The following is a 12,689-nucleotide window of genomic DNA, read 5'->3' on the forward strand; positions in this document are numbered from 1 at the left end:
GACTTCTTGACCATTTAATTTTATTGCTCACTGTCTTTCTATATGCAGTGACTACACTCTGGAGCCTTTCAAAGTCCCTGGATGTTGAAGATAAACAAAAGGACAAGCAGCAGGAAAATGAATTGCAGTAAGATTTTAAATTCACCTTTGGTTTCACAGTCTTGAAAGGAAACAGCACCTTCATACTTGGTCACTAGCCCACCGCCACATGGAAAGCAGAGGGTCCTTCCTGGTTCAGGCTGGTATGTGCCAAGAGGACAGACTCTACAAGGTTTAAAACCATCTGAAGAATAGTGCCCAGGAGAACACTGCCCTGGAAATTAAAAATAACCATCTGTATTAATGACATAGCTTTTCTAGGCAAAGCCTAAAACCCACTCTTGGCTAGCAATCCTCCCTTTAACTTAAAACACTTGACATCAAGACAGCTGCAGATCAAATTCTGACCTTACGTGCTGATTTTGTGTTCATCCTGCAAAACACCACCAGTAAAATACAACTAGTTTCTTAATAAGCTTAATAAGCTAACTGTGTTTATATTTGTTTTTTGTCTTTCATCTGAGAATTTCAAAGCACTTCTTAGGGAAAAAAAACGAACCTTTGCACTATATCTATGAAGCAAGTCATTGTGGTTTGGTTTAGTTTTTTGTTTTGCTTTGCTTTGTTTTGTTTGGTTTTTGTTTGTATCTCCGTTTTATAGGTAAAACCCCGGTAGACTGTGGGATTTACCAGACTGGATGGGAGCAGTCCAGCACCCTGTCCATGAGAATAGCTGCAAATAGCATCTTTCTAGGTAGCTGCAAATACTATACCTGTCAGAATCTCTTCTGACAGAAAATGGTGACTTGTGTAAAGCAAAGCACTTCGTGAGGAAGTCTACTAAGAGATATAAGGTAGTTTCCAAACTTGCTTTCCAGGCAATTTCTGGTAGGCTGTTTGTCTGTCTTCACAGAACCACAGAATCACACCAAGTCCAACTGATAACCCTACTCTACAAGGCTCACCCCAAGCACCACATCTAAACCTTTAAACACATCCAGGGTTAGTGACTCAACCATCTCTTCTAAAGAAGAGGTACAACTGGGTATTAACTCCTAAGTACCCAATGTTTTCAGCACTAATGTGCCTCAGTCCTTACTTGGATATAAGAATGAGCTGACTTGCTCCCTTCTTGCCTTCTGTGTGTTGAAATTGCAATCAAAATTGATGTGAGATCATTTACCTCAATAATGGCCCAAATGACTAGCTTTTAATTGTGTTTTGGCCTTCTACCTTCATGGATCACATGTAACTGAATTACCACAGCGTGTTGGTCACTTGCAGCTACAACACAGTTCTATGCTTCAGGCACTTAAAATGTCTTAAGTACTTGTTGTATGTGCCTCATCTGAGGGTTTCAGGCATAGCTTGTTTGTTAACTGCACAGGCATTACTGCTGCAGAAGACACAATGCAAAATTACTACTGATTACAGGTGGTGAGTACATTTCTAACAAAACCCATGCTTATCAAAACGCACCATTTCATCACATATGCCAACACATTTTACAGAGACATCACAATTTTGATAAAATATTCGACAGGGAGTCCAAAGCATATTCTTTTTCTCTTGCCATTTTCAGAGAAAGAGAAATGGGGAGAGTTGAACAGAAAAACAGATTGTTGTTGACATGTCAACAAACATTTTAAGGCATATCTGCTTTGTTGTCGTGCAAAAAAATAATTCAAAACAGTCTTTTTTCTTCTAGTTATGCTGCTTTTGTCAGTACACTATAGTCAACTTTTATAAACTCAGATTTTATTTGGATAATCTATACATGTTGTATTTTGGATAAATAGAAATCAACATAACAAAGATGCACAAGCATTTTGAGAATTTTCTTGTGATAGTTCCTTCATACCATAAAATCAGCAAAATCTACTGTATGTTTGGACTGGAGGCAATACAGTTATTTTTTATTCAGTGGATGGGGGAAAAGTGGCAGTTTGCAAAAGTGATATTCATTGTGTTCACTCCAGATATCCTCAAAGAAAGCACTAATGTAAATTACATGGATGAGTTTTAAAGTTAGAACTTGCATAGCAGATAGGATAGATTTCCTTCAAAGTCAAATAGCGTATCTGCTATTGGCTAGATTATCAGTTACGTATCAAGGCCTTATCTTGATCAAGTTACAGTTAGAAGCACAGCTCTCATCTGAAACCAGGTATTATCATCATTATAATCTAATTTCTGTATAATGAAGCTGAGTCAGATATGCTGTATCACTTGTGAAAAGCAGTGCTGAAACTTGCAGTCATTAGCTCTGGGTCTAGGCTACAGATCCCTGCAGCATAACTACCTCAGAATTATGACTGCTGCTGGTTGGATCAGGTAAACTGCAGCTCATGCAAAACATTACATCAGCAGGATCATTAAACTCACCAATACCACTCCAAAGCAATCCATACCTTTGGCTCACAATATACCTGGTGAGTCCATACAAGATGAAGTATGTTCATATTCATACCTGACTTGAAACAAAATGCTTTGCTTGGCTAATGCTCCTTTCCATACCATAACTCACATTGCTGTGGCAGGTCCCATCTTCTTGTCAGCAATGTCAGTGGATGGAACAAGCCAAAACATTTTGTTTATTGCTTGTAAGTGCACAGAGATTTCTTCTGTTACCATGTCTCACAGGCTGTGTGGCAACACCTAATCCTCTTAGAATCAAAGTAAACTTGCCTCCACATTCTGACATGTTCCGGGCGCCTGCAACTCCCTGTCCGTCGTTACTTGGGCAAGGCTCACAGGTAAGCTGACCCTCTGTGTCTTGGTACGTGCCCGGGGAGCAAGGAACGCACTGATTTTGTTCTCCGCTATAAAAAGTGCCCGTGCTGCAGGTAACTGAGGAAAGACAAGGGGAATCTGCGTAAGGATTTTCCTTTTGATCACAGTATTTGCCTTTATATCAAATATTTAGAGAAGATGGATCTCTTTGGCCCCAGTATTACAGTAGTGTATGTTTTGTATATGTTAGCCCAGGAGCCTGACGAGCCCATCTCCACCGCAGGCTAGGTCAGTTTACATTAGGGCGAGGTCCTTCTTCTATTGCTTAAACTATTAAATGGCATTGCATTGCACTGTTTATCAGACATATGATGATGTCATCTTAAAATAGTATATTGCACTTTAATTAAAACAGTGGTGCATTACACACAGGAAGTGAGGTGAAATTTTACATTTTTTGGTGAATTTTTAGGTGCATTTACATGTTGTTTTATCACAGATGACTACAAAAAGCCTGTCTCCTGAGATCATTTCTAGAAATTTCTCTGAGGGCAATATATGCCATGTAATTTTTTAATGTCTCTTAACACTCAAATACCCCAACTGGAAAGTGGTTTACATACAGACAGGAATAAATATGATTTTCTTGCTGCAACAGGGGACATAACTGCATTAAACATTTTTCTTTGATGGGTATAGGTAGGCTAAAATGTAAGGGTTTCTAGACACTAATAGCAATAATCTTTCAAAGCAGTTTCTAAATCACTGTGCCCGTAACAGCCTCTGGACCAACTCATTAGAGGCAGCTACCAGATCTGCATTTAATGATATATTTTGCTTGTAAATCTCCTGGTGCCTAAGAGGTTGGAGTTTGCAGTGCTGAGAACTGCCATGAACAGGTTTCTGCTGGCACCTTGCCCTCGGTAAAGCATTAGAGCCTGATATGGTGAGAAAAGGCTGAAAGAAATTAGGTGTTTGACACAATATTAAAATAGATTTCTACAGATTCTTTTTTTCATTTGACCTCTTGAGTGTTAAATATAAATATACCCATAAGGCGTGGATTATTGGCAGTGAGGAGAGAGAGAGAGGTGATATAAAACTAAACACACAGCATCTGTGTTAATAACCATGTTATTATTTACAGGACTGTAATTACATTTGCATAAGGTTCTGGGAGCAACTGGGAAATAATTGCAAACATTGCCTAGTGGCAGGCCTTGATAGTTACCAACTGACAGCATGGGAATGGATGCATAAGTATGCTTTTTTGCTTCTCCTGCAATCCTTTAATGAATCCCTTTCAAATTCTAATGGACTGTCAGTTGTCCATGCACATATACTGAGTAATACTGACCTAAATTTTCTGCTGCTTCATAGACTTCCTGCCCATCTCTCCAGGGAGGAGTCAATTTTGGGTTGTTTGCTTGGGTGATACAGCTGAATAGAGTTGTTGGGACTTACCACATTTTCCATCCTGCAGCACTTGCCCTGTACTGCAAGCTTCATGCCCTTCAGTAGCTTTAGCTGGCTTCTGAGCCACTTCATATTCTGTCCCAGAAAACTGAATGTAAAATTGCTGTTTATTAATAGATTTCCTCAATGTTTTGATTGCAGTTTGCAGCTTCTGTTCCATCCTTTTCCGAACACAGTCAATGTTACAGGCGTCTAGATGGGAAATGATAACAAAACTAGAAGCAATTGAGATTCATGTTTAAAAAGAGGTACTTAGAAAAAGCTCAGCCTGCATCGCACTATGACACCTGTTTGCTTCACTGTCTTCTCCATATACATTTTAGAAGCACCTTGCTGTATTCAAAATCAGGCCTCTTAAAGGGATGAGACAATACACTGAGGTCCACCAAACTGTTTCACTGCTCCGAAGTACGCACTGAGTGACAATAGCTTATCTCCAGCATTGAGAAATCTGGTTATACTGAGTGCACAGGGAGGGGGCTGCAGAATCAATCACACTGCCTTCTACTTTCAGGTGTGTGTTCAGTCTGCAGCCACTAAAGCTCCTGAATTTTTTCTGTCCATGCTTTACTCTGTTGATCAGGACAAAGTGACACAGAGAAAGGTGCTTTCTATCACAATCACTGTTTGAATCAGTTAAGAAACCTGCCTTTGAGAACTGATGTGTCTACAGAATTCAGCTCACATTTTCTTTGGCTGGATTTTATATCATAGTATTCCATCTCATTAATAACTTGAAGCAATTCTTTTTCTTCCTGAAGTTTGTTACAAAGCCACAAATTTTCCAAATGTGTGATAAAAATATTTGACTCTCAGATTGTAGTTTCAGCAACTCACATTTTGGAAGATATTTTTTATCGCCATTGCTGCAGAACTTTTACCTAATCCTTATATTCTCTGTGCATCATCTGTCACTTCTGCTGTTTAAAGAAATCAGACTAAATTAAAGTCCATGACTTAACTCAAGGCTTTAAAGGAATTTTGCTGCAGGTTCAGTCTTTGTTCCTTTGGCTTAAATTCACATCTGATTCCTTTCAATTAAATCTGAAAGGCTACTGAATGAGGCTTGCGTTAAATTGTTTGCATAACAGCTTGACGAAATAGCATTGAAGAGATACTAACAATGTTCTGAGGAACTGAATTCTGATTTGTCTCCACAAACAGATCTTTCACAAACCTGAGACTTCTTCTGACTTCATCTCCACTTCAAACTCTGCAGTGATATGAGATACTTCTTTTGATGGTGACTTGCGGCCTCGGCGCTTTTTCTTAGAGGAATCACACTTGAGATTCACAAAGGTCACCTGGCAGTTGTCTGTACAAGGGAATTGACCTCCTTTGCAAAATAGAAGCAACACAGAAAAGAAATCAAGTTGCAAAGTAGCAAGTGACTGGCTAATAAATGACAGGCTTCATAACATTTCACATGCACTGTTGGATGCTCCCTTCTCTGTACAGTTTTGGGTTGCCTCATTTTTCTAGTGAATGCAGGAGACAAAAATACAATGATGCTGCACAGTGGCACCTCTAATTGCCTGTCTCTTTTCTGCAGAAGGATCAGAGAGCTCTTTACAGAAATTAGTTCAGATCACATCATCAGTTGAGTTGAATCTGCTGCTATTCATACACATCATGCCAGCTTCAAAATGAGAGTGCTGGCTGGAGCAAAGTATTGTGGAGCTAGTAGTTCAGTTTGTAACTTGAGAGGTTTCCTGTTCCATTTGCTGCTTTTGGTTTCCAGGTTTGGGGTGTGGGTCCTTCCACTGGGATGGTGGCAGGATGTGGAAGGGTGGGAGTTGGGAGGTGGTTAGCTCTCTGGCTTCTGCATATTGCTGTGCCTTTTCTGCAAATAGGCTAAGGTAACTGAGCATTGTATCATCTCATTTCTTCTCTGTAAAGCTTTTTATTTCAACTCTTTATCTCAACCTGGAGGGTTTGTATTGTTTTCCCTCGCTTCTGTGTTAACCCATTGCAGACCTGCAATGTTATGTATGCTTGTTTGATGGTTAAACAAAGCAACAGAGACAGTTTTCATAGATTCATGAGAGTGGCAGGCCTGGGCTTTAGAAACTACCAGCTGGTATTCCATCTCTTTGAGTAATGACAATCAGCAGACATCAAAGGTTTTAATAGCCTTTGATTGGGTGATTATAAGAACATACTGGAAAGGTTTATGTGAGGGGAAATCATTTAAGTTGGAAAAGACCCTTAAGATCATTGAGTCCAACCTAACACTTCCAATTCCACCACTAAACCATGTCCCAAACACCATGTCTTTTAAAACATCTTAAAGTGTTTAAAACATCTGCATGTCTTTTAAATGCCTCCAGAGATGGTGACTCAACCACTTCCCTGAGTAGCCTATTCCAGTGCTTGACAACCATTTTGGCAATGGAATTTTTCCTAATATTCAACCTAAACCTCTCCTGGAGCAACCTGAGGCTGTTTTCTCGAGGCTGTTTTCTCTCATCCTGTCACAAGCCAAAGAAACTGAATGTCCTTATCAACTATATTTAATCTCTGAGGCTAAAGGTCATAATCTGTTGGGACGCAGTCACATAAGCATCTTCTCCCTATGAAAGAAGTCTATGTGCAAAACATCCTTGTTGTGATAGGCAATGGACCTATAGCACTCCAGTCAGCCAAAGAATTTAACTGATTGTGTGGTTGTATGGTATAATCTTACTGTTGGATACAGAAGTTCAGATGACATAACAAACAGAAAGCAAAGTAAACAAAGGACAAGGAAACACATCTAACAAATACATTCCCATGATAACTATGGACCACTCCCTCCCAACTTCTATGATGTTAAAATTGAGTCTTCTTGTTATTAGAAGACAATACATAAGGACAAGGTAAACATCTTAACAACTGACACTTGTTTTAAGCCAATACTTCAAAAATTACAGAGATAAATGTCTAGACTGAAGGGTAAAGTTAAAATATGAGTCTAAATTTTAAAAATAAAATCTTTAAATCATTAGCATTGGTTTTAGGACAGCTATTTTTACTCCTCTCTGTTCAGGGTTCATATACAACTCCTCCCTCACTAGCAAAAGTAGTGGTAAGACAGATTTATAACAGAAAATACATCATCAGTAGACATTCGCTGTAAGCTGCTAAATTGCTTTAAGCAACAATATGATCTGTTGCAGTTACATCAGTAGTGTGTATTAAAATCTGGAACACTTCAGGTTAATAATAAATTTAAATGAACTCCAAGTATTTTAAGCAATAACACCCAAACAGTTTTTAATTATCCCAGTCATGATATCAAGGGGATGGAGGATGAGAAATAAATGTCATGAATCACAGAATCGTGGGGGTTGGAAAGGACCTCTGGAGATCCAAGCTGCCCTCCTAAAGCAGTCACCCAAAGCAGGTTGCAAAGTGGGTTTTAAAAGTCTCCAGAGAAGGGGGCTCCACAAACTCTCCAGGCAGTCTGGTCCAATGCTCTGGCATCCTCAAAGGAAAGAAGTTTTTCCTCATGTTTGTGTCCACTACCCACTGTAATGTCATTGGGCACCACTGAAAAGAGCCTAGCCCCACCCTCTCAAACTCCACCTTTCTGATGTTGATAAGCAATGATGAGATTCTTTCTCAGTCTGTGGCTAAATAGCATCAGGTTTCTCATCTGCTTGTAAGAGACTGGACACACTACTCCAGGTGTGGCCTCACCAGCACAGAGTAGATGAGAAGAAGAACCTGCTGGCCACACCAGAATAATGTTGGCCTTCTGTTAAATACATATCACTTTTAAAATCTCTTTTTGTTCAACTTTTGTATTGGGTTTGACCGAGCTGGAGTTAATTCTCCCCACAGCATGTTTCCAGTGCTGTGTTTTGCAGTGCTGTAGCTGGGTGTTGATAACACAGCAGTGTTTTGGCTACTGCTGAACTGTCCTTTTCCAATATTTCCCTACCCCAAGAGTATGCTGAGGTGGGGGCAAGATCTTGGGAGGGGGGACAGCCAGACCAGCTGACCCAAACTGACCAAAGGGGCATTCCATTGCATATGATGTCAGCTGAGATATAAGAACTAAGTGCAAGAAGGAAGCAGGGGAATATTTGTCCATGGCATCTGTCCTTCAGAGCAACAGCTACGTGTAGAGCCCTGCTTGCTGGTACCAAAGCCTGTCTGCTGCTGGGCAGTAGAGAATAATCTCTCTCTTTGCTTTTGCTTCCGTGTGAAGACTTTGATATTTGCCTGTGTTTAGCATTATTAAATTGCTTCTACCTTATTACTGGCTTTTATATTTTCCCCTCTCCCCTATCCATTTAAGAAGGGGAGTGATAGAGTGGCTTTGGTGGGCATTTGGCCCCCAGCCAGGGCCAAACCACCACAACTTTAAAATAGATGTTCAAAACTAGGTAATAATAAACCCCTTAGTCATATCAAGTTTTAAAACTATTTGATTACTTTGGTTCAGGCTGACAAAAACATTTTTAAAATTTCAGGTTTTTAGCAATTATGTCTAATTTTTCTTGATATTTTTTCTAACATACTAACTTCTCATTCCAACATAATAAAAGATCAAAGGCTGTGTAAGATCAGATTTTGATTATAACTTTCTCTTTTTGGATTGTCATTGCTGTTGCACTAGGATACTAATCCAGTGTAATGCAACAAATAAATAATAGCTTTTGTTTTCTTTTATAAATCTCACTTGTGAAAACTAAATGAAACACAACTGACGTTGTTTCATGTAATTTTGCACTGGTCATAGCTTTTTGTCTCAAGATATTTCTGCCATTAGCAATACTAGAAAAAGGGTAGGCTTAATTCCTATCTCATGTACTCTTGAACAAAGATATTTTCAGAACAACTGGTCCTATTTCAGCACTACTAGATCCAAACCTAAGGCACTGTTTGGCTAGAGTGTGAACCTTGGCCTGAACTTAAATTCTGATCCAAATATGAAAACCATTACTTCTTTCACCATCTGCAGTGTGAAAACAAAATGTGCTAACAAAAAAGCAAACAAACAAAAAATTAGAATGCTATTTACGTGTTTACATACCCAAACCAGCTTGCTTCCCAGAATCTTTCGTTTTATCTTTGCTGCGAGGTCGTAAATGGCACTTTGCGTCTTTAATTTTGAATCGAGCCTTCTGCTTGATTGGAGGGGCCAGGGAATCTGTTGATGCAAAGCAAAAAAGCTGTCATTGGGGTGCAGATGAAAGGAAGCCCCAAATTTATTTCTAAAAACAGATTCAAAGGTCTTGTGATGCAGAAAAGAGACAACCCAAGAGTGACACAGCTTGTACAAGATGATCCATTTTCCTAAGTTCATTTTTCTGCATAAGCACCTACTCTGGAGCCCAGGAAGATCATTGCATTTGCTGGTATTGCACTTCCATTCCAGCAGGCCTGCACTTCTTGGTGGAATTTGGGTGAATTTGTCTGAATTTGTCTCTTACTATGAAAAAGGTTAATTCCTACTTTTCTTTCCGTGACTCTCTGTGACTTCCCATCATACTTGGCTGTAGTTCTACTCTTGCTGATATCAACCAGGAATCATATTAATTTAGTGCAGTCATGCTACTGGCAGTTGAAAACCATCCAAAGGAAATGTGTTTGTTTGACTGTGGTCTATGGCTTGAAAACTTTATTTTTCAGCTAGTTATGCCTAGTGACTTTAAAGGTTGTTATTCAGCCTTACACTGCTCAGAAAATGCAGCTGCTGGATGATTTCCTCAGAAAGCCCATGGTGGAAAAGGCTGGCACTGACCAACCACTTCCAACTGGCCTTCCAACCACTGCACTGGGGCTTTGGAGCAGGTGGAGGGTGTTTGCAGGTAAGCACCACAACATGAGTCCTGTACTCTTGGGAGAGGTTTGCAGAACCAGGACTGCAGAGGTAGCCTGCCCCTGTGCCGCAGGCAGACACATCTGCTGCTGCCACCTCACTCCACAGCGCTGTACCTCCTAACGCATTCCAAATAATCAAGAAATATATGCTTGGGAAGCTGACAAATTGGAAAGAAAGTAATGATATGCAAAGGGGGCTGACTCCTGCTGGATGCTCTTTCCCACTGCTGGATGCTCTTACAACTGCTTCTAACTTTGGCAAACTTCAACCATTTTGAGCTGAACATTTTTTTTTATGCTCAGTATCAATTTTAAGATACATTTGGAGTTCCTCTGCATAAACAATCCATCCATTGCTCAGAATGATAAATGAAAGACAGGATGTCCTCATAAAAGTCTCACAAGCTATTTATTTGGAATCCCTCATAGGAAGATTCATGCTCCTACAGAAGGACTTTGCAGATGAGGGCTGGAACCCACCACAACCTTTTGCTTGTGTACTACTGATGGACCTCTGTGGCTCACTTCCAAGTCTGGGAAGAAATGCCATTTTGATATGCTCACTCTTGTCTTGCTGGACTATGGAAAGTGAATTATTCTAAATAATTGTCCTTACTGAATATACCTCAAACCTGTGCTGCTCCTATACTGCCCTACCAACACAATGGCACACTGGTGGTCAATTAAAAACACTCCAGTTCTGATGGAGAGGATGCAGAAAGCATAAGAGGTGCATGATGAAACATAGGCTACCTTAATTCTGGCCTTGTGTAATTTGAGAGCTGGATGTTTTGCAACTCCTAAATGGTCTGGGGGACCTCGAGCACCTACCTCCTAAATGTTAAGGCCCAGGAGAGCACCTACCTGTGCAGCTGGGCAGGGTTGCATTGCGTTTCTGCTGAGCCTTGCCTTGCTGGACAGGAATGCCACAGCTTAGTGTGTAGCTGTTCTCCGAATCTAGGGGACAGAATGCAGAGTCAGCATGTGGCAACAGCTTCACAAAGCATCTGCTCCCCTCGCCACCCCCAGCATAAATATTCACTGCTTGACTACAAGTTGGTTTTGTTTTTTTCTTCCAGAACTGAAACATTTGTGTAAAAACAATTTGGCATGAGGTTAGCTGTAAATAATTCCATGGTGCATAAGAAGAAAATGTTTTGTTTGTCTGTGGTGGAGTCCTTGTACTTTGATCATCACTGTACTTTACTGAGTTAGATAACGGTTGGACTCGATGACTTTAAAGGTCTTTTCCAACCAAAATGATTCTGTGATTTAAAAAAAATAAACCACGTGCTTTCAAAATAATTTTACCTTCAGACTCTGACAGAATTTATTGGCAGAGTCCAAAAATAACATACTTAGAACTGTAAGAGGGTTTACATACTGCACAGCCAAAACTGTGTATTGGTGCATACAAATGAGGTAAGTGCATGGATCCAGTAACTTCCACTAAACTGAGAATGAAGTGTAAACAGCTCTACCAAATCTAATGGCAGGAGTAACATGAAGAGAGAATCACTTGTGGAAAAGAATCCTGTCAGAACCAGAACATATATGAAAAGGAATGGCAATCTCCTTGCCTCACTCTGTGTAGATTAAAAGGAGGAGAGGCAGATGAAATGCCTGAATGTCTATAAATAACACTCAGCCCAACTATCACCAGTAAAATGTATGAAAATTCTGCGAGTGCAGCAACCAGTACTGAGAGATCCTTTCTGCCATGCAGCCTCCTGAGACAAAACGAATTGTATCTGGACAGGCACAGGGGACTCCAGCTGAAAAACACTACTAAAAATTAGCAGGAATTCACTGAAATCAGCTGTTATTTTTTTTCCTCTCACTTTTGACATAACAATTCAAAGAATTGTATTTCTTTTTTGTTCCTTTCCACCATCCTGGTTAAGGTAGATTTGTCTCTCTGTTTGCTGTTAGAACTTTCCCATGCTCACAAGCAACACCTCAAATTAAACGACAAAGAGACAGACCTCTCAGCTCTTGTATTTAGTGATGTGCACCTCTGGCCCTGTTTAACTTGTAATGATGTTTTTGATCATTTACAGTTGTCCATAACAAAAACTGAGTGCAAGAATCATTAATATGTTAGCAGAGAAAAATCATCAAGTCACATTCTAGATTTAGGAGGACATATACAAACCTGGAACAAAAAGAGTATTAGATGGGCATGACAGGAAGCAGCTCTCTATGCCTCCTGTCTTACTACACACTAGCTGAGCCTTGGGTGCTGGTTTGGCATTTGGGAGACATTTCACCATCTCTGAGGAGAGAGGAAAAAAAAAGAGAAGTGAAAAAAAAAAATCAGACACTGCCCAACCCTGAATCTTGTACAGCCACTTGCATACAGTGGTGAGAAAAGGCAGAAGTGGCAACAAAGCAAAATCACAGGCCCAGGAATTTATGGAATAAGCACATATTAGGGAAAGAATATTCTCATCTTAGGACTGGATTTAAAAATGAAACTGCTTCACATTTTCAAACTTAAATTCTAGCTCAGTCTTTCCCTTCTATCCTCCACTTTAGGACTCTTCAGGTCCAATTCTGCACTCTGGCAGGCAGGTGTCTTTCTATGAGCACATTTCTGTGTGCACATGTTGATCTCAGAAGAAACA

At 40.0% G+C, this 12,689-nt stretch overlaps 1 protein-coding gene across 3 annotated transcripts in view; it reads right to left on the reverse strand.

The window, feature by feature from the left end:
- SCUBE1 (signal peptide, CUB domain and EGF like domain containing 1) overlaps positions 1–12,689 on the reverse strand; it is a 214,215-nt gene that overhangs the window by 6,474 nt on the left and 195,052 nt on the right. The window contains exons 12-18 of one of the 3 annotated variants that reach the window (XM_054399407.1): positions 12,218–12,337; positions 10,927–11,019; positions 9,272–9,388; positions 5,426–5,584; positions 4,237–4,440; positions 2,728–2,889; positions 146–313 (exon numbers count right to left, since the gene is read on the reverse strand). In XM_054399407.1, the coding sequence (XP_054255382.1) occupies positions 146–313; positions 2,728–2,889; positions 4,237–4,440; positions 5,426–5,584; positions 9,272–9,388; positions 10,927–11,019; positions 12,218–12,337 (1,023 nt within the window). The remainder of the gene's footprint in view (positions 1–145; positions 314–2,727; positions 2,890–4,236; positions 4,441–5,425; positions 5,585–9,271; positions 9,389–10,926; positions 11,020–12,217; positions 12,338–12,689) is intronic. The other 2 variants (XM_054399409.1, XM_054399410.1) reach the window with 2 other exon arrangements.

The sequence above is a fragment of the Indicator indicator genome, chromosome 3, assembly GCF_027791375.1.
Source record: "Indicator indicator isolate 239-I01 chromosome 3, UM_Iind_1.1, whole genome shotgun sequence".
Lineage (NCBI taxonomy): Eukaryota > Metazoa > Chordata > Aves > Piciformes > Indicatoridae > Indicator > Indicator indicator.